General features: G+C 40.0%; 1 protein-coding gene across 2 annotated transcripts in view; it reads right to left on the reverse strand.

The window, feature by feature from the left end:
• Positions 1-2,167: 2,167 nt before the first annotated feature.
• The window catches only part of FYB2 (FYN binding protein 2), a 115,597-nt gene continuing 100,270 nt past the window's right edge, over positions 2,168-17,494 (reverse strand). Inside the window, exons 16-20 of one of the 2 annotated variants that reach the window (XM_066376394.1) lie at positions 11,224-11,307; positions 8,779-8,869; positions 4,858-5,014; positions 4,731-4,764; positions 2,168-4,394 (exon numbers count right to left, since the gene is read on the reverse strand). In XM_066376394.1, coding sequence (XP_066232491.1) covers positions 4,373-4,394; positions 4,731-4,764; positions 4,858-5,014; positions 8,779-8,869; positions 11,224-11,307 — 388 coding nt within the window. In that variant the 3' untranslated portion in view covers positions 2,168-4,372. Of the gene's footprint in view, positions 4,395-4,730; positions 4,765-4,857; positions 5,031-8,778; positions 8,870-11,223; positions 11,308-17,494 lie in introns of those variants that run through there. The other variant, XM_066376395.1, reaches the window with a different exon arrangement.

A 17,494-nucleotide genomic window follows, 5' to 3' on the forward strand; every position in this document is an offset into this window, starting at 1 on the left:
GGTTGCCTGAGTCTTGTGTCACCACCACCATGATGGGAAGGTGGCAGGTGTGGGAATGGCCTGGTTTGCCAGACTGTCATGGTGCTTCCTGCTTCCTTATGGCAGCTGGCCCTGTGTCCAGGAGCCTAGAGACATCTCTACTGCTGCTATAGTCTCTCTGGTGAGCACGACCACAACCCGTGGGAGGGAGTTGGATTCTTGGGCGCTGCTGCTGCTGCTGCTGGCCTCTTACTTTCTGGCAGGCAGTGGTGTGGCGGCCACACCACAACTCCTCCAGCACCACTGCATTGACTGGGGGTGCAGGCTCCACCCTGGCAGCTAGAGAGGCCCCCCACTTCTGCCTCCACTGTGCATGCCAATACTCTCGTGTGTCTTAGGGTGCTGAGCAGAGGAACCTTTGTTCAGTTATAAATGTCCTACTGGTTGTAGATTTAAGAGGATATACACAGGGGTGTTTCATGCTGCTGTGATGCTGATTTTACTCCCAAACCACCAATTTATCTTATAGTTCTATAACTCAGAAATTCAGTGAACTTGGCTGGTGTGTCTGCTTCCAGTCACATAAGACTGAAAATGAAGCATTTGTAGAGCTGGGCTCTGGTGGAGAATCATTTAAGTTGTTGGCAGAATTTAATTTCCTGTTGCTGTGGGACTGAAGTCCCATTTTCTTTCTGGATCTGGGCTCCGGGTCATTTGTAGCACCTGGAGGCCATTGTGGTTCTTTGGACCACTGTTCCCTTCATCTTCAAAGCCAGCAACAGGGTGCTCATGGTTCAGATGTCCACTGCCTCTTCTTCCACTACATATCTGAGTGGCTGACTCTTCTGGTTTTAAGGGCTTATACAATTGAATAGGGCTCGCCTGGATAATCTATTTAAACTGGAACATAACACATGTACAGGTACGGTGCTGGGGCATGCTACTACGGAGGCTGAAACTCTGCTTACACAGCCATTGAGCAGGAAGGGCAGGCCTAGAGGGTCTCAGGTAGTAATGGAAGTTTATACTAATGGCTGCTGAGAAGAGAACAAGCAGTGCTGATGTGATCCCATGTCCAAATGATAACGGTGACAGTCCGTATTTATATACCTAAAAGCAACATTTTGAAAAACATTATACTTTAGTCCTCATTTAATGACACATGCAAGTCAAGATCTGTAAGTAAAGATTTTAATTTGTTTTTCTAAATTTAGAATAAGGAATTTGTATTTTATTAGTAAAAACGTTTTTTTCCTTTATTTTCTAAATTCCATGGGTAGGGGACGCTTATTGTGGGACATTTGAAAAGTACAGGAAGTTTGAAGCTGAAAAGGAATTATCCTAAAATCATTCAGGGTTGTTACCCAGAAACAACCACTTCTTAGGAATTTGTCATTATATATTCTTTTTTTTTTTTCTCTTCCTAGTCTTCCCCTAGAATGTTTAAAAGTTCTGAAGATGTACAGGAGGATCTGGTCCATGGCATGGTGTGCCATCCTGGGAGACCGAGTGTTGCGCAGAAGTACCCACAGGAGGAAGGGGAGGTCTTGTTGTGGCAGGTGACTTGGCTGAGAAGTGAATTTGTGTGGGCCCGTGTTCACCTCTGGTGGGGTCAAGTACCTTTGGATGTTTTTATCTGACAGAATGTTATCTTTACTGGTATGTGTCCATGCAAAATCACCATATTTCCCCATGTATAAGACACAGCTTAATTTTGGGGCCCAAAATCTGGAAAAAAAAATGTATCACATAATGTTACTGAACTCGTTTTATTCATCATAAAATTCATACAACTCCTCATCAATGTCAAAACTCCCATCCGTTAGCTTGTCCTCATCTGTCTGATGACAAATCACTGTCTTCAACAGTGAGCGCAAAAACAAGCACGAAAAAGTGGGAAATGCAAGTAAAAGAACTTATAACCACTGTATAAGATGCAGCCAGTTTTTAGACCCCAAATTTATTTTTAAATCGTGTGTCTTATATATGGAGAAATATGGTAAAAAGTAGAGACTCAGTCTTTCCATTGAAACTTTTGCTAAGATTAGCATTCTAGGAGACAGATGACACCACTGACATCTTAGTTATAATGTTCACATTAGAGAATCTTGCCAATCAATAGTGTGAGAAATTTCAGTGGTAAAAGGATGGAAGAAATGTGGCTGAAAGTAAAATAAGACAATCACGCTGAGTATAGATAGAAGTCTTTATTGTTCCTAAAAATATAGTCCATGTCAACAAGTAGTAACTGGTTAGTTTTGTTTATACTTTAAAAACATAGAAAAATGTTGTTTTAAGAGTTTATTAAATAGATCTATATAAAACTTGTATCCCAGCAATTTTTTTCACGTCTTAAGATTTGAATTTCAAAACATCTTCCAACTTCAGAAAAGGCCAGGCGCTGAAATTAGCAACATTTGTGCAGTATTGTGTGTTAAGGATTTTTAGGACACTTTTATTTGTGTTACTATATTACAGCCTGACAACAACCCCGTGAAGTAGACAGGTGAGTGTTATTAGCCCTCTTTTACTGATGAGACAATTGAGACTCAGAGGCGAGCCCCAGATGGAACGTGTAGGGGACAAACTCGTCTCAGTTGAAATTTAGTCCCATTGCCATGGTAGGTTTAAAATACTTCATGTTTTGGTCAGGTGGCAGGAGTGATAGAAGGTTTATGATTCTCGTTTTTACAGGATTATTGCGCGACAGATCTCTCCTCAGCACAGCCCTGCCCTCGCTCTTCCTCACCTCCTGCACACAAGCCGCACTTACCTGCTCTGGGCAGGTGCGACCTCCACACCGGCTGTTCCGGTCTGGCCTGACTGCCCCGCCTCTCAGTAGGTGAATTTAATTCAGGGGGTCCAAGCAGAAACACAGTCTCACTTTTGGTTCCATCCTCAATCTCAGCTCCCCAAAAGGAAATCTTGGAGTCATTCTCTAATTCTTTCTCTCTCCTCTAATCAGTCACCGAGACTGATTCTGTTGTTTCCTTACCTCCGTGATCTCTCTGATGGGGCTCCTGTCCTATATGTTTTTACTGAGGCTGTCTTATCCTCAAATGCTCTTTTGCCTAGAATATTGCAAAAACAACTGCTACATCACTCGTATTGTTGTAAATTTTTCTCTCTCTAAACATCTGTCATTGCTTTCCGGCTTGAGACCTTTGAGTCAGAACTCTTGTCACGTTCTAGCCCCAGCGTACCCCACGCCAGCTCTTGCCTTTTCCCACCAGACACAGGGCACCCTAGTCCCCTTCCATTTCTTCCCAGCCAGCAGAGAGCATGGCTTTCCATCGCTGTGCCTTGTCTAACAAATATACTTGTGATTCAAGACCGATCTGCAGCGCCATCTTATCTATAAAACCTTTCTTAATCTTCTAGGCATTGCATTCATATCTATTTCCCTCTGCAAACTCTACAATACTTTCCATTCTTGTCTTCTAGAATAAGCTTGGCCTTTATTGACAAGTGCAATTTGGAAATTGAAAAAGAAAAAAAGCTAAAAGCCTAAGAAATAATCTCACAGTATAAAGGATGAGGCCACAGAATAAATTTACCCCTTGAAGGCCAGACTCACCCTGCTTAACAGACAGTGTAAATCATTTAAAATATAGAGTGTTATTTACAGCTCAGCCTATTTTTCTTTCACATATAAGTGAAAATATATATGAATTTTATTATTTGAATAGGTGTTCAAGCATAGACAAAATAATAATAAGTATTACTTATTTTGGGCAACAGGACATTTTAAACCAATACAGCATATATATATATATGTTAAAGTGATGTTGGGAGAACTTATGAATAAATTTTCAGTATACTCTTCCCAAAGAAACCAATTTTGAGCAGCATTTTTAGTCTGATTTTGTTTTTGTGATAAAGCAGAACACGTATACCTTTTTTTTTTTTTCAAGACTGAGCTGTAATTATTTCAAGGTTATACTTTGAGTATTTAAAAGATCTTGGTCACACTATTTTTTTTCAGAATTAAATTATGCCCAACCTAAATGTACAACATCTTTTAGAAATTACAAATGCTCATGTACTAATATTAGACACGCGCTAACCATCTGTACAGTTGACTAGGTAGTGCCATAAGGCATGCTTTCTAACTTTGGATGTAGCTCATTAAATTAGTGCTGAAATGCTAGCACATGGTTTCATAGTCTCTGAGCCAGCAGTGGAGTTGATTCTGAAATAGACCTGGAAAGATAACCTTTAGGAGTAAAACCAACTAAGTGTGGAGGATTTGTTTTTGTTTTCTCCTAAATTCCTATCAGAGTTTCCACAGATTCTACCATCTCATTCTGACCATGAACTGAAACTAACGTGAGCAGGACTGATGTCTTAGAACTAGTTCACTTGTGCATCCATACATTTGATCTTGATCTTCCTAAGGTGACCAACCTTGATGCCTAAGAAAAAATAAAAAAAATATATTTTGAAATATAGACCAGTGGCATAATGAACAGGAGATTTATGGGGAATTTTGTATCCAGTTTAATAATTTTATGCTCTTTTAAAATGTTTATAATTATTGTCTGGAGAGAAGTTTGATGACATACTCAAGAGATACAATAATAAAGTCTCTTCCGAAGTAACCCTTATAGAAAGAGCACTGCATATCTAATTTTTAGTGTTTTTTTTCTGAGTATAAATAAATTCAGTAGTATTTCCTTGAGCCTAATGTACATGGCAGTGTGTTGAGTATTTAGAATTCATGATTTGAAGTATAAAATCTAACCACTCACTTGAAATTTAGGTGTTCAATGAGCACATATCCATCTAGAGAAACAAAAATCATTAAGAGTTATGTAGATAATGCTTTGAGAATTTCTGAAACAGTATAGTTTTATGGGCATTAAGCCAATGACTTACATTTGCCTTCAGAATTGCGACATAGCACTAGATTTCCCTCTGTGGTATCAATGACTTCCAGTTCTTCTCCACGGGTTATTGGCAAGTCAAATATTCCATTTCTGGAGTTACTGGAACATGCCACTGCGGTGTTGATGACAGTAATCTCTTTGTCATACTAAAAGGAGAAATTCCTAATCAGATTAGGGTCATATAGATTTCATGTTTTCATTGTAATAAAATTAATGGAGGACATAATATAGTAACCTCAAAGTGCTAGATATTAGTAAATATCTAATTTTTTAGATAGAATAGAAAATAGCAAGCTATTTCATGAAAGTAAAGTTGTTTAAGGAAATAATTGTGAAATGCTACAATCTTATATTTGCTTGGTATGACCCTATTTTCAAAGTGTCTTCACATCCATTATCTAATGGTACTAGAATGAATCTGGTGAATGAGAGGGCTGTAACATGGGTATTCATTAAGTACTGGCTTCCAGTAATAAAATTACCACCAATCCCAGGAAAGGAGAAGTTAAAAAGGGGTATGTGTTGGGGGGGGGGGGGAGAAAACCCTCTTAAAGTTTATAATGTTCTTACATAACTAGTGCTTCTAGGTGGCACACTCTCCACCCCACCACCCCCCTTCCTCTCTGTGATAGCTATAGCACACATTTTAAAGGAGTAGGAATGGGTGTGTGGGCATTCCCACTCTCCTTTTGTGGTCAAAGACAGTCATTTGTGAGAGGAAAAGAAAAGAGCAATTCAGTGTCTGCCATCAGGGGAGGGGTTTTTTTTTGTTTGAAACTAACCTGCCCACACATTTATAGGTACATCACCTTCTGATTAATGAAATCCCTTGACTGAAAAATAACATAGTTCCAGAATATATAGCTTATATTTACAGATGTCAACTTTACCAAATTGGGGTGGCCAGACACCTCCCTTTGCTCAGTCTTCAGTGACAAATATTTATTGTGATTGGGTGTGCCTCCTTCCACGCTCAGAAGTATCCCGGATTTGGCTGATGGATTATAAGATCATCCTCTACCAAGTGGGGTCTGAGCACAAGATAGATTTGTCTTACAAAGTAATAGCTTCCTAATTGATTCCTTACCCTTTCTAGACTGTTGTTCACAGTGACTACACAGTGATTTCTTAGAATGAAAATTAGATTTGGTCACCTTCCTTTTCAGAGTTCTAAAAACTGTTCATTGCTCTCAGGACAAGATCCACATTTCTCAGCCTGACATTCGAGGTCCTCTGCAGACTGTCACTCCTCACACCCTCATTCTTATCCATGTTGTTGAAACATCCGGCTATATCAGGGGTCGGGAACCTTTTTGGCTGAGAGAGCCATGAACACCACATATTTTAAAATGTAATTCCGTGAGAGCCATACAATGACCCATGCACGTTATGCATTATCCAATAAAAATTTGGTGTTGTCCCGGAGGACAGCTGTGATTGGCTCCAGCCACCCGCAACCATGAACATGAGCGGAAGGAAATGAATGGATTGTAATACATGAGAATGTTTTATATTTTTAACATTATTTTTTTTTATTAAAGATTTGTCTGTGAGCCAGATGCAGCCATCAAAAGAGCCACATCTAGAGCCCTGGCCGATTGGCTCGGCGGTAGAGTGTCAGCCTGGCGTGCAGGAGTCCCGGGTTTGATTCTCAGCCAGGGCACACAGGAGAGGCGCCCATCTGCTTCTCCACCCCTCCCCCTCTCCTTCCTCTCTGTCTTTCTCTTCCCCTCCCCCAGCCAAGGCTCCATTGGAGCAAAGATGGCCCGGGCGCTGGGGATGGCTCTGTGGCCTCTGCCTCAGGGGCTAGAAGGCTCTGGATGCAACAGAGCGACACCCCAGAGGGGCAGAGCGTCGCCCCCTGGTGGGCATGCCGGGTGGATCCGGTTGGGCGCATGTGGGAGTCTGTCTGACTGCCTCCCCGTTTCCAGCTTCAGGGGGGGGGAAAAAAAGAGCCACATCTGGCTCACAAGCCATAGGTTCTTGACCCCTGGGCCATATGATAATCCTGAATATACCACCTACCTGTCATAGTTTAATGCCATCGCTCATGCCTGGAATGCCTTTTATTTTTCTCTTAACCACCTTGCCTGATGAATGCTATGTATAATTTATAGTTTCAATTGCATGTTGTATATAATTGTTATAGCATTATAATAAACATTTTGTATTATAAAATGAAAGTGGAAGACAGTTTTATTGATGCTTTCACCTTCCATGCCTGGCACAAACATACCTAATGTTTTGTGATTTGAGCTAAAAAAAGTTATTGAAATGACATACTTTTTCTAATGGAATATCAAAGAAACACTCCACAGGCAATAAGGAGAAATGGAATTTCTGCCCCATATGGGGCAGTCCAAAGACAGTGGGGGAGAAAAGCACTGGGTGGAATGTCTGGGTCTTTTCATCAAGAAGTTGTGCCTGACCTGTGGTGGCGCAGTGGATAAATCGTCGACCTGGAAATGCTGAGGTCGCCGGTTCGAAACCCTGGGCTTGCCTGGTCAAGGCACATATGGGAGTTGATGCTTCCAGCTCCTCCCCCCTTCTCTCTCTCTGTCTCTCTCTCCTCTCTCTCCCTCTCTGTCTCTCTCTCTCCTCTCTAAAAATGAATAAATAAAAATAAATAAATAAATAAAAAGAAGTTGTTACACTGTTGTTTTTCAACTAGTCAAGTAGCATCAGAGTTTGCAGTAGACAATTTCATCCCACACTTTAATAGTATGAAATTATCAACTGAAAACCTAATGTGTTTCTGTGACATGAAGAACTATATGTGCCATATTAAGAAGCCCAAACTTTATCCATTTGGAAATGTGGAACTTTTGAAAGATTATAGGCAGAGAAGTAACTTGGATAAATTTTATGAGCAGGATGCATACTCAATCCAATGTCTGGCACATGGGTGGTGTTTAATATGTATGTCTCTTAATAAGTTCTTGTTTTGACAGTATGTAAACTCAGATGGGAGGATAGTCTGACTTAGTTGGAATTCTGGAAGAATGTTCCATGAGATCCTAATGACAGGATACAAGATCAAGGAGCATCAGATGCTTCACTTATTTATCTATTCATTTCTTTTGTTTAGTGATTCATTCATTCACTGAATGTTTTATGTTTTATGTTGGGAGCTAATTTGAGAGGAAAATCTCAAAAGAGACTCGAGTTTTAGTTTCAAGTGTGCATGCGTGCACACATAGGTTGTAATGCGATCAACTGGTTCTAACTGTACTTACAGGTATGTGTATAATAGATTTTTTTTTTCCTGAAGTTGGAAATGGGGAGGCAGACAGACTCCTGCATGCGCCTGACCGGGATCCACCCAGCATGCCCACCAGGGGGCGATGCTCTGCCCATCTGGGGCATTGTTCTGTTGCAACCAGAGCCATTCTAGTACCTGAGGCAGATGCCACAGAGCCATCCTCAGCGCCCGGGCCAACTTTGCTCCAATGGAGCCTTGGCTGCAGGAGGGGAAGAGAGAGACAGAGAGGAAGGAGAGGGGGAGGGGTGGAGAAGCAGATGGGCGCTTCTCCTGTGTGCCCTGGTCAGGAATCGAACCTGGGACTCCTGCACGCCAGGCCAATGCTCTACCACTGAGCCAACCGGCCAGGGCCAGGTATGTGTATAATAGATTTTTAAAGTGTTCTGAGGGAGTAACTTTGCCTGAAGGAGTTGGGGAACAGTGGTTGATGTTTGAACTGTGCAACTTAGGAGTTTTCCCAGGCATAGCAAATAGCATATACAAAGGCAGGGTAATACAGAAATGTATCAGGAAAAAATAAAAATACCAGCTTTTTAGTCAAAAACCATGACTTAATCCCAGGGAGGCAGAGGTACAACACAGAATCTTTCAAAACAGAAGTTTCTTGCCTTTCATATTGTTGATTTTTACCTGCAGGGCAGAACTTACCTCAAATCTTTCTCTGAAAAGATTTTCTCTTTCCAGTCTCTTCTTTTCCAATTTTTGCTTCTTGATTCTAAAGAAATTCCTACGTGATAAACTGGCAAGAAAAATGCAGGTAGGGTTAACTGTACTACAACAAAACTCTTATGCTTCCAAACCTATAAAGTCATCCTATTTCAGGATAAATTTAAGTATAATTTCTTTGTGTATATAATTTTATATACCTTCTATCACACACACATTTCTACTACAGCATATTGTCAAAACAGCTGAACAGAGTAATACCAGTTCTTTTCCACTACAATTAAAAACCACTTTTTTGGCAGCAAGATAACTCGAAATAACATCTAGTTAGTTAAGCAATTTAAACAAAAAACCGCTTTGAATCAGATTTACAAGTATAATTAAGAAAGAAAAACTTGAGAGTTATAAATTGTCCCATTCACCCTCAGATTATTTAATGGAAACCAGTAAGAGTGAGTGAATGATCACATCTTGTGGGTTTTCAAACCTAACTGGGGAATCAAAAGTCTCTGCAACAATCAAAGAACTGTCCAGTTTGCTGACTGATTTTAGAGAAGACAGAATTAAAAAAATAAAGCAAGACGTCACAAAATACACGCTCAAGTTTCAGGGTATAAAAGTGGAAGTCTCGACAGCAGAAGCTGACTGTGCTCATATTTATACTTCCTTTTCCTCCACCCTGCCCTTCCATGGGGGTGGGGGGGCGCTGCATTTTAGTGCTTTTATGTATTTATGTATTGACAGAGGGAAACAGGTCAACAAGTCCTGTCACTTTTACTCAGAAGTATCACCTATATCTGTTTCATTCCGTGCAAGATCAGTCTCTGCCCTATTTTAGACTATGGCCACCTTCCTCTTGTCTTTCCTTCTGTGATTCCGCCTGCATACTGGCCACCAGTCATCTTTCTAAAATTTAATTGACCATGTCATTCTCTTACATAAAACCATCTCATCTTTCCACGGCCTAGAAGATAAAGTCCTATTCCGATGGTCTACAGGGTATGTGATAATGTGGCCACTCTGCCTTTTCAGCTGCCCTTTCCCATCGACATGCAGAGTCTGTGGGCATGGAACATCTTACAAGGTGGGCTACCATCCCCATGGCTTTATACCTGTCATACCCTTCCCCGGTGTCTCTGAAAACATATCATCTTGGACTATTAAAGGGATAATGAAAGGGCTATACTGATATAGAAAGCATTTCTTATTGGTAGAATGAATGATGGTAGAAACCATTCAAAAAGAAATCAGGAGCCCATAAAAATTGATCCATCAGTCTGCAGGAGTCAAGATAGCCTCAGTATATTGCATTTGTAAATTTACCACATTTTCACATTTACTCCATTGAGAATAAAAGTAAACTATTACAGCAATTTGTTGTAAGAATTAAAAAAAGAAAAACCACTAGAAAAATCTTTCCTAAAAAGACTTATGTGTAGTCATTAAAATACTGAAAAGCATTTTTTTTAGGGGGTTAGGCAGTGGACAGTAAAAAATTCTGTTATTTCCTCTCTTTGAATTCTGTTTTGCTATGCTATGCAAAGGTATGTAGTTTAAAATGGGAAGTGCTTCCCAGTCTGTGAATAGATCTTTCCAACCTGGGAAAAATAAATTACATCAAGTCTAAACCCAAAGAAAATAAACATAAGGGGAAGGTCATTGCATACCATCCTCTGAGTTTAAATTTGGTAGAGACTAATGTCTTATTTCTTTCGGGGTGTCCCTGTAGGACCTTTCTAGACAGGTTTTCCAAAGCAGACAGACCACACAGTGTTCCCAGCTTAATGACTATTTAGACAAGGATTTCCTGAAGACACTGGTTCAAAAGTATACCTGGGGTCTGCCCCATGTCCTAACAACTGAGGGGAGCTGGAGCACTGAGCACCAAGCAACCACCTGGGACAGTAAAAACATCACCTCCCCCAACAGCCAAATGCGAACTTGAACAACATGAGTGAGGGTTAGATTCTGAGTTGATAAAATATTTTGTAATTTTAACATGAACATAGACATAACTGGAATTACATTGTATTTTAGGGAAATCAGTCTTACTATATGATACCTACTCTTATTTAAGTTCAAACTGGTATGTTATTTAAGGTTTGTATTACAGGAGAACAGTGCTTTCAGCCTGAAAGAAGACTGGAAACCTCATGGTTTGGTCAGGGCTGGCTTGAACTCTTTCCTCGCTCCCTATTCACCAAAAAGCAGGGATGACGGTGAAGAGGACACACGAGTGTGGCTCTACATTCCCACATCCTGTGTCTCTTCTGATCTTCTCGCTGAACTAGAATTTAGGTGTTGCAATTCTCATTTTGTAGGTGAAGAGCCGAAAATCAAATCTGCTGACGTGCCAAAGTTTACGCAGCTGGTGAGAGGTATCAATGGCAGCAAGTGAGCTGTAATGTAGGGCACCTGTGTACTTACCTCTCTGATTCTTCAGCACTTTTCTCTTTTTTCTCCTTTGTTTTAAAAAACTTGGACTTCCAACTTTTTACTTTATCTTCATCTCTGAGGAGAAAAACATTTTTGGGGGGGCAAGTAAATTAAGATTGGAAATAGTTATGGAATTATCAGTGCTCCCTGGGCAATTATGTTTTAAAAACATATTTGAAAATCATCGAGAAGTATACTTTGATAATCTATGGCAAGACCAGATAGTGAATATTTTAGGCTTGGCAAGGCATAACATCTCTATGGTAACCACTTAACACCGCTGTTGTGACTATATTTACAAAAACAAGTGGCCGGCCATATTTAGTCCCAAGACCATCTAGTGTTGACCCCTGATCTGTAGCAATCCAAATTTGAAACCAGAAGCAAAAACATCAATCTGTAATACAAATTTGAAACCAGAAGCAAAAACATCAATCATATTATCAATATGATTATTATATCATACTTTCTATCTTTTTCTGAGCTTCATTTTCTTTCCCTTTAAAGCATGAATAATAATATTAATCTCCACTATGAGAGAAAACTAGTCAACTGGTGTTCAGCATTTGTAGAAAAGGATTCAGGGAGGGGAGAGGAAGAACTAATACTTTTTCTGCAACTCTGTGTCAAGTCTTTGTGCTTTTGCATATGTTAATTGATTTGTTTTTTCACAATAAGCACTTTTTAAAGTAGTCATTCATACAGTTTTACAAAGGAGGAAATAGAGAATCAGAGAAATATCTTGGTCACAGAAATGCTGGCTTTGCACCCCCAGGGCCTTTGACTCCAAAGTCTATGGTCTTTTACCATGCTTCTGCTTCAAAACATTTTTTTGCTTGGTATGACGCAGTTACCAATATGTCCATCATTGATATGAGCAAAACAGGACCCTATTCCATCAACCATCTGTCTGTCTCTGGTGTCTGCACAACTGAACACTTAACAAACTCTTCATTGAGTAAATTATAACCACAGGATAGTATGTCACAGGAATTTTTGAGATTTTCAGAGATATTATGTTCCCATTCCCTTCAGATTATGGTCACAGATGTCCAACAGAATGTCAAAGACCCAGCATTTATGAAGATGCAGCTTAGATATGTTTTTAAAGAAGCCCCCAGGACTGGTCAAGCGATCTCCAATCCCTCTCTTTTCTCAATGTCTGCTGCCTTTGGAGTCTAGAACGTGGAGCTCAGCAATTACTGCTTATAAACTATCTAATGGTTGCTCACTTTCTCTCTTCGCTTTAGGTTCTCAGAAGATGGGATCCAACAACATAATCCAAAGTGTCCCACCAGCTTGGCACAATGCTGGGCACTCAGTGAGCGTTCCGTGAGCACCGGTGGGTGGGCTTGTCTGGAAGAAGCTACAGCTGTGAGGGCAGGGAATGGGCAAGGCCAATGCCTACTTCAAAGCTTATTTCCTGATTATGAAGCAATACAGTCTGAGTATTTAAAAACTGGAAGCAGAAGTAGAGAAGAGACAAAATAAGCGTAATCAGGTCTCTCAAGACATATGAGTTTCCTTCTAAATATTTCCCAAGTCCTTTTAAAAACTGAATTGAAATTATACTATACATACCATTTTCCATTCTACTACTTTTCAGTTGTCACAGTGCAAATATTCCTCCATTAAAATAGCATATATTTTCATGTTTATGTTGACTACTATACTTATTAAAGCATTCATTGTTTGAGTGGTTTTAAATATCTCATTTTTATAAATAACCCTGAAACAGATATTTATGTTTTCTTTGTTTTTTGTTTGTTTGTTTTACTAGAGCAAGTTGCTTGAAGTAAAATTACTGGGTTAAGTAAAGGGTCTAGGTATTTTAATTAATTAATTAACTATTTTAATTCAGTAAGAGAAGGCGAGGCATAGAGACAGAATTCCTCATGAGCAGCTGGACAGGGACCCACCAAGCAAGCCCACTAGAGGGTGATGCTCTGCCCATCTGGGGCATTCTCCATTGCTCAGCAACTGAACTCTTATTGCCTGATGGCGATGGAGCCATCCTCAGTGGCCGGGGCCAACTCGCTCCAATTCAAGCCATGGCTGCAGGAGGAAAGAAAGAGAGAGAAGCGAGAAGGGGAGGGGTGGAGAAGCAGATGGGTGCTTCTTCTGTGTGCCCTGACTGGAAATCAAACCCAGGACTTCCACACACTGGGCCGATGCTCTAACGTTGAGCCAGCCAGGGCCGGGTCAGGGCATCTTAGATACACATTGCCAAATTAATCTTTCAGAAAGATCATATCATACCAATTTATACCCTTGCTAACCATGAAAACATCACAATCAAGTCTGCCTCTTTGTCAACTTATTTTTGCTTTTCTAGGGATCTAGTTGGAGACCTTAATGAATTTGGCAGGGTAAGGATTGTTATCACATCACAGGTTAAGAAAATAAGGTTCAGAGAAGATGACGTGACACACGTCCCATTGATATCAGGTTGTAGAAGCTGTTCCAGTGTCTTTTGCCAGATTCTCCCTTCCTTCTCTTGCTGACTCACTAGGACCGTGATGGTGAACCTATGAACTGTGTGTCAGCACTGACACGTGTAGCCATTTTTGATGACATGTGGCCGCATACCAGAGAAGTATGGGGCAGCATGCTGAGAAGGACGTTTCATCCTCGAATCCCGCACGGCCAGGTGCAGTAGCCGAGGATAAAACCTTTGCTGTAGTGTAAACACTCTGTGCCGGAGGTCTATAGGCCAAAACAACAGAACTCTGACACAGAGCGTCTAGTTCTGGGACTTCTGGTTAGGCCATTTTTCTCGAAGTGACACAACATCCGAGTTATGCTTGATTTTTGGGCGAATTTTGACACACCAGGCTCAAAAGATTGCCCATCACTGCCCTAGGAGATATTTTAATGAACAAAAGGAAATGAAACACAAAGCCAAGGTCTAGATTATCTAGCACCAGTTTCATCCAGAATGGTTTGGGCTATTCCTCAGTCCAATCCCTACCAAGACATGACATGAAACTAGCCAAGCTTAGAAGAACTCAAATACCATCTTCCCCCCTCCTCCTTCTCATTTCAAATTCTGCTACTTGCCATCAGTGTTCTACCTGCCACAGATACCTTTAATAATTGGTTCCTCTAAGGCCAAACAAAAGATTTCCTTTATCACATGAAAATCAGATTTTGATAGGGTGATTTGGTAAATATTTGTTTATGAAGTGTTTCTCATGTACCTACCATGTCTTAGGCGCTATATTAGGAGCTGTATAATGGAGAGGAAGGTATGGTTTCAGTATACATCTAAATGGAACAACTAAGTGGAATGGCAAGCTGATGATCCCCTCTTTGTCTCTTCCTTCTCCTCTTGTTCTCTCTCTCTTCCCCTCTCTCTCTCAAATCAATGGAAAACTTAAAAAAGTAAAAAAGGAAGATATGGTTTCTACCAGAGGAATTCACAATTTAATAACATCTACTTAAATTCTCTGAACTAATGTCTCCATTCCTTTAACCACCCTAGAAGACATTTTGGTCACCTTTCACCTGAGTGATTGTAATGACATTCTAACATTTGTTCTACTGCAGACTTTCTCCACAGCAGCCTGAAAAGGGGCTGGGTTACTCTTCCTGAAGCACAGCTCTGATTAGATTGTCCTCTTGTTCAGAGTTCTGGACTTACTTACTTGGCAGTACAGGGCAGAAGGATATTCAAAAAGGGTCCTCCAAATTCAAAACTACTCAATCCTGGATAAAAGTCTTTTGTCTTATTTTGTCTTAACAAATTGTCACACTTGACACGAAGAATAAGAATTACTCATAGTACTCTAATAGCCACCACCAAGTCAGCTGAGACCAGACAGAGAACAGTATGCAAGCACAAAAGGCAAGTCTGTCCTGAGGAAAATGCTAGCATCAGCACCATAACATTTCAGAAGACGGAAATTTATGTCAAGGACAAGGTAGGAGATAAGATGAATTGTCACACTGAATTTTTTTTAAGAGCCAAATTTATATGAGAGACAATGAATGTGAATATGGAAAACAAAATTAAAAAATAAAAATGTTTACTAGAGAAATACTAACTAAGATCAGTAGGTATTATATTTCCCCATGTATAAGATATACATTTTGTTTAAAAAATTTAGGGACTAGGCCCTGGCTGGTTGGCTTAGTGGTAGAGCATCAACCCGGTGTGTGGAAGTCCCAGGTTTGATTCTCAGTCAGGGCACACAGGAGAAGCACCCATCAGCTTCTCCATTCTTCCCCCTCTCCTTCCTTTCTGTCTCTCACTTCCCCTCCTGCAGCCAAGGCTCCATTGGAGCAAAATTGGCCTGGGCGCTGAGGATGGCTTCATGACCTCCACTTCAGGTCCTAGAATGGCTCCCGACACAATGAAACAACACTCCAGATGGGCAGAGCATCGCCCCCTGGTGGGCATGCCAGGTGGATCCCGGTCGTGCACATGCGAGAATCTGTCTGACTGCCTCCCTGCTTCTAACGTCGGAAAATAACAAATATAAATAAATAAATAAATAAAAATTTAGGGTCTAAAAACTGGGTGCATCTTATACAGTGGTTGTAGAAGTGTGGCATTTCCAATGCCATAGATAGAACTGAGGATGAGGCAATATATGAGGGCAGTGATTAGTCATTAGACACAGATGAGGACAAGCTAATGGATGGGAGTTTTGACAGTGATGAGGAGTTGTATGAATTTTATGATGAATAAAACTTGAGTTCAATAACTTTATGTAATACATTTTTTTTTTTCAAATTTCAGGTCCCAAAATTAAGGTGCATCTTATACCTGGGAACATTTTATACATGGGGAAATATGGTATTTAATATTGGGCAAATTACACTTTAAGACAGAGAATCACTAGGCTATAGAGCATGCTGTAGTACATAGTAAAGAGAATGGACTGGGCATCCAATTGCTTGGGTTTGAATTCTGGTTCTAACACTAGCTGTGTGAGCTTAGACAAGTAACTTAAGCTTTGTGCCTCAGTCTCTCTTCTATAAAATTTATATAATAACAGCATCTACCTCATAGGGTTGTTGTGAGATTGCATGAGTTAATACATATTAAATATATGAAACAGTGACTGAGTAAAAGTATGTAAGTATTTTTGTTAATAGTATTAGGGATAGAGATGGCTGTAACAGAATGAAGAAACATTCAATTCACTAGAATAAATTTTGTAATAATAATATATAAAGCAACAAATGATAGAACTTTTGGAAGAAACTGACAAGTCTATCATCTTTGTGCAAGATTTCAGCCAATTTCTTTTAAATGTTGACGGATCAAGCATCTAAAAATTCATGAATCAGTAGAAGATTTTAATGAGAATGAACACACTCTTGATTTAAAGGACATAAATTGATCCTTGTATCAAAATATTAGAGAAGTAAAAAAACAAACAAGAGGGCATAGATTTCTAAAATACACATGGAACGTCTATAAAAACTGACCATGACTAGGTATAAATCATGTGTCAGAACATGTAAAAGTGCTGATATCAACTACTTCCTCAGCATACTAATAGCTGGTCAGCTACTGTCTCAGACCACAGTGCTCAAAATATAGATGACAGTGAAATGGGGTAGAGAACTTGAAATATAGATCCTCAGATGTATGGAAACTTGGTATGACAAAGGTGGTACTGTAGATCAATGGGAACAATAGGGACCACTCAATCATGCTAGGATATCTACTCATGGATGAAAATCTAATTAGATCTCTACTTCCCTAGGAATACAAAAATCCATTCTAGATAGGTCTAAGGTTTAAGTGTAAAAGGCAAAACTAACAGTTTTAGAAGGAAATATGGGAGAACATTATAGAACCTTGGGATAAAGATTTCTTTAAAAGATAATGCAACAATCATAAAATCTCTTGTTAACTGAGTAAACAAATTAAGTTTTGGTGTATGGTCACATGATATAGATTGGAAAGCCACCATCCCTACCTCAAGGAGTTTCCATTGAGAGAAGAAGCAAGAAGTAAGACCACTGCAACCATGGTAAAGGTTCTGATAAAGAAGGGGTAGCTCACCCGAATAGGTAAGGTCAGAGAGGGTTTCCTGGAGAAAGTAAAAACTGAATTTGGTTGTAAATGAGGGATAAAATAAATAACGAGACAAAAAGCATGGCTAAGTGTGATAGGAAGCACCAAACTTTTTTTTTCTTGAATTCTTACCTCCTCACAGAGGTCTCCTCATCTACTCTAAAATGACTACCAGTCTTCTCCCACAACACACACCTTAGGCCCACTCTTTCAAAATATCCAACCAAA

The sequence above is a fragment of the Saccopteryx leptura genome, chromosome 3 (assembly GCF_036850995.1).
Source record: "Saccopteryx leptura isolate mSacLep1 chromosome 3, mSacLep1_pri_phased_curated, whole genome shotgun sequence".
In the NCBI taxonomy this organism is placed as follows: domain Eukaryota; kingdom Metazoa; phylum Chordata; class Mammalia; order Chiroptera; family Emballonuridae; genus Saccopteryx; species Saccopteryx leptura.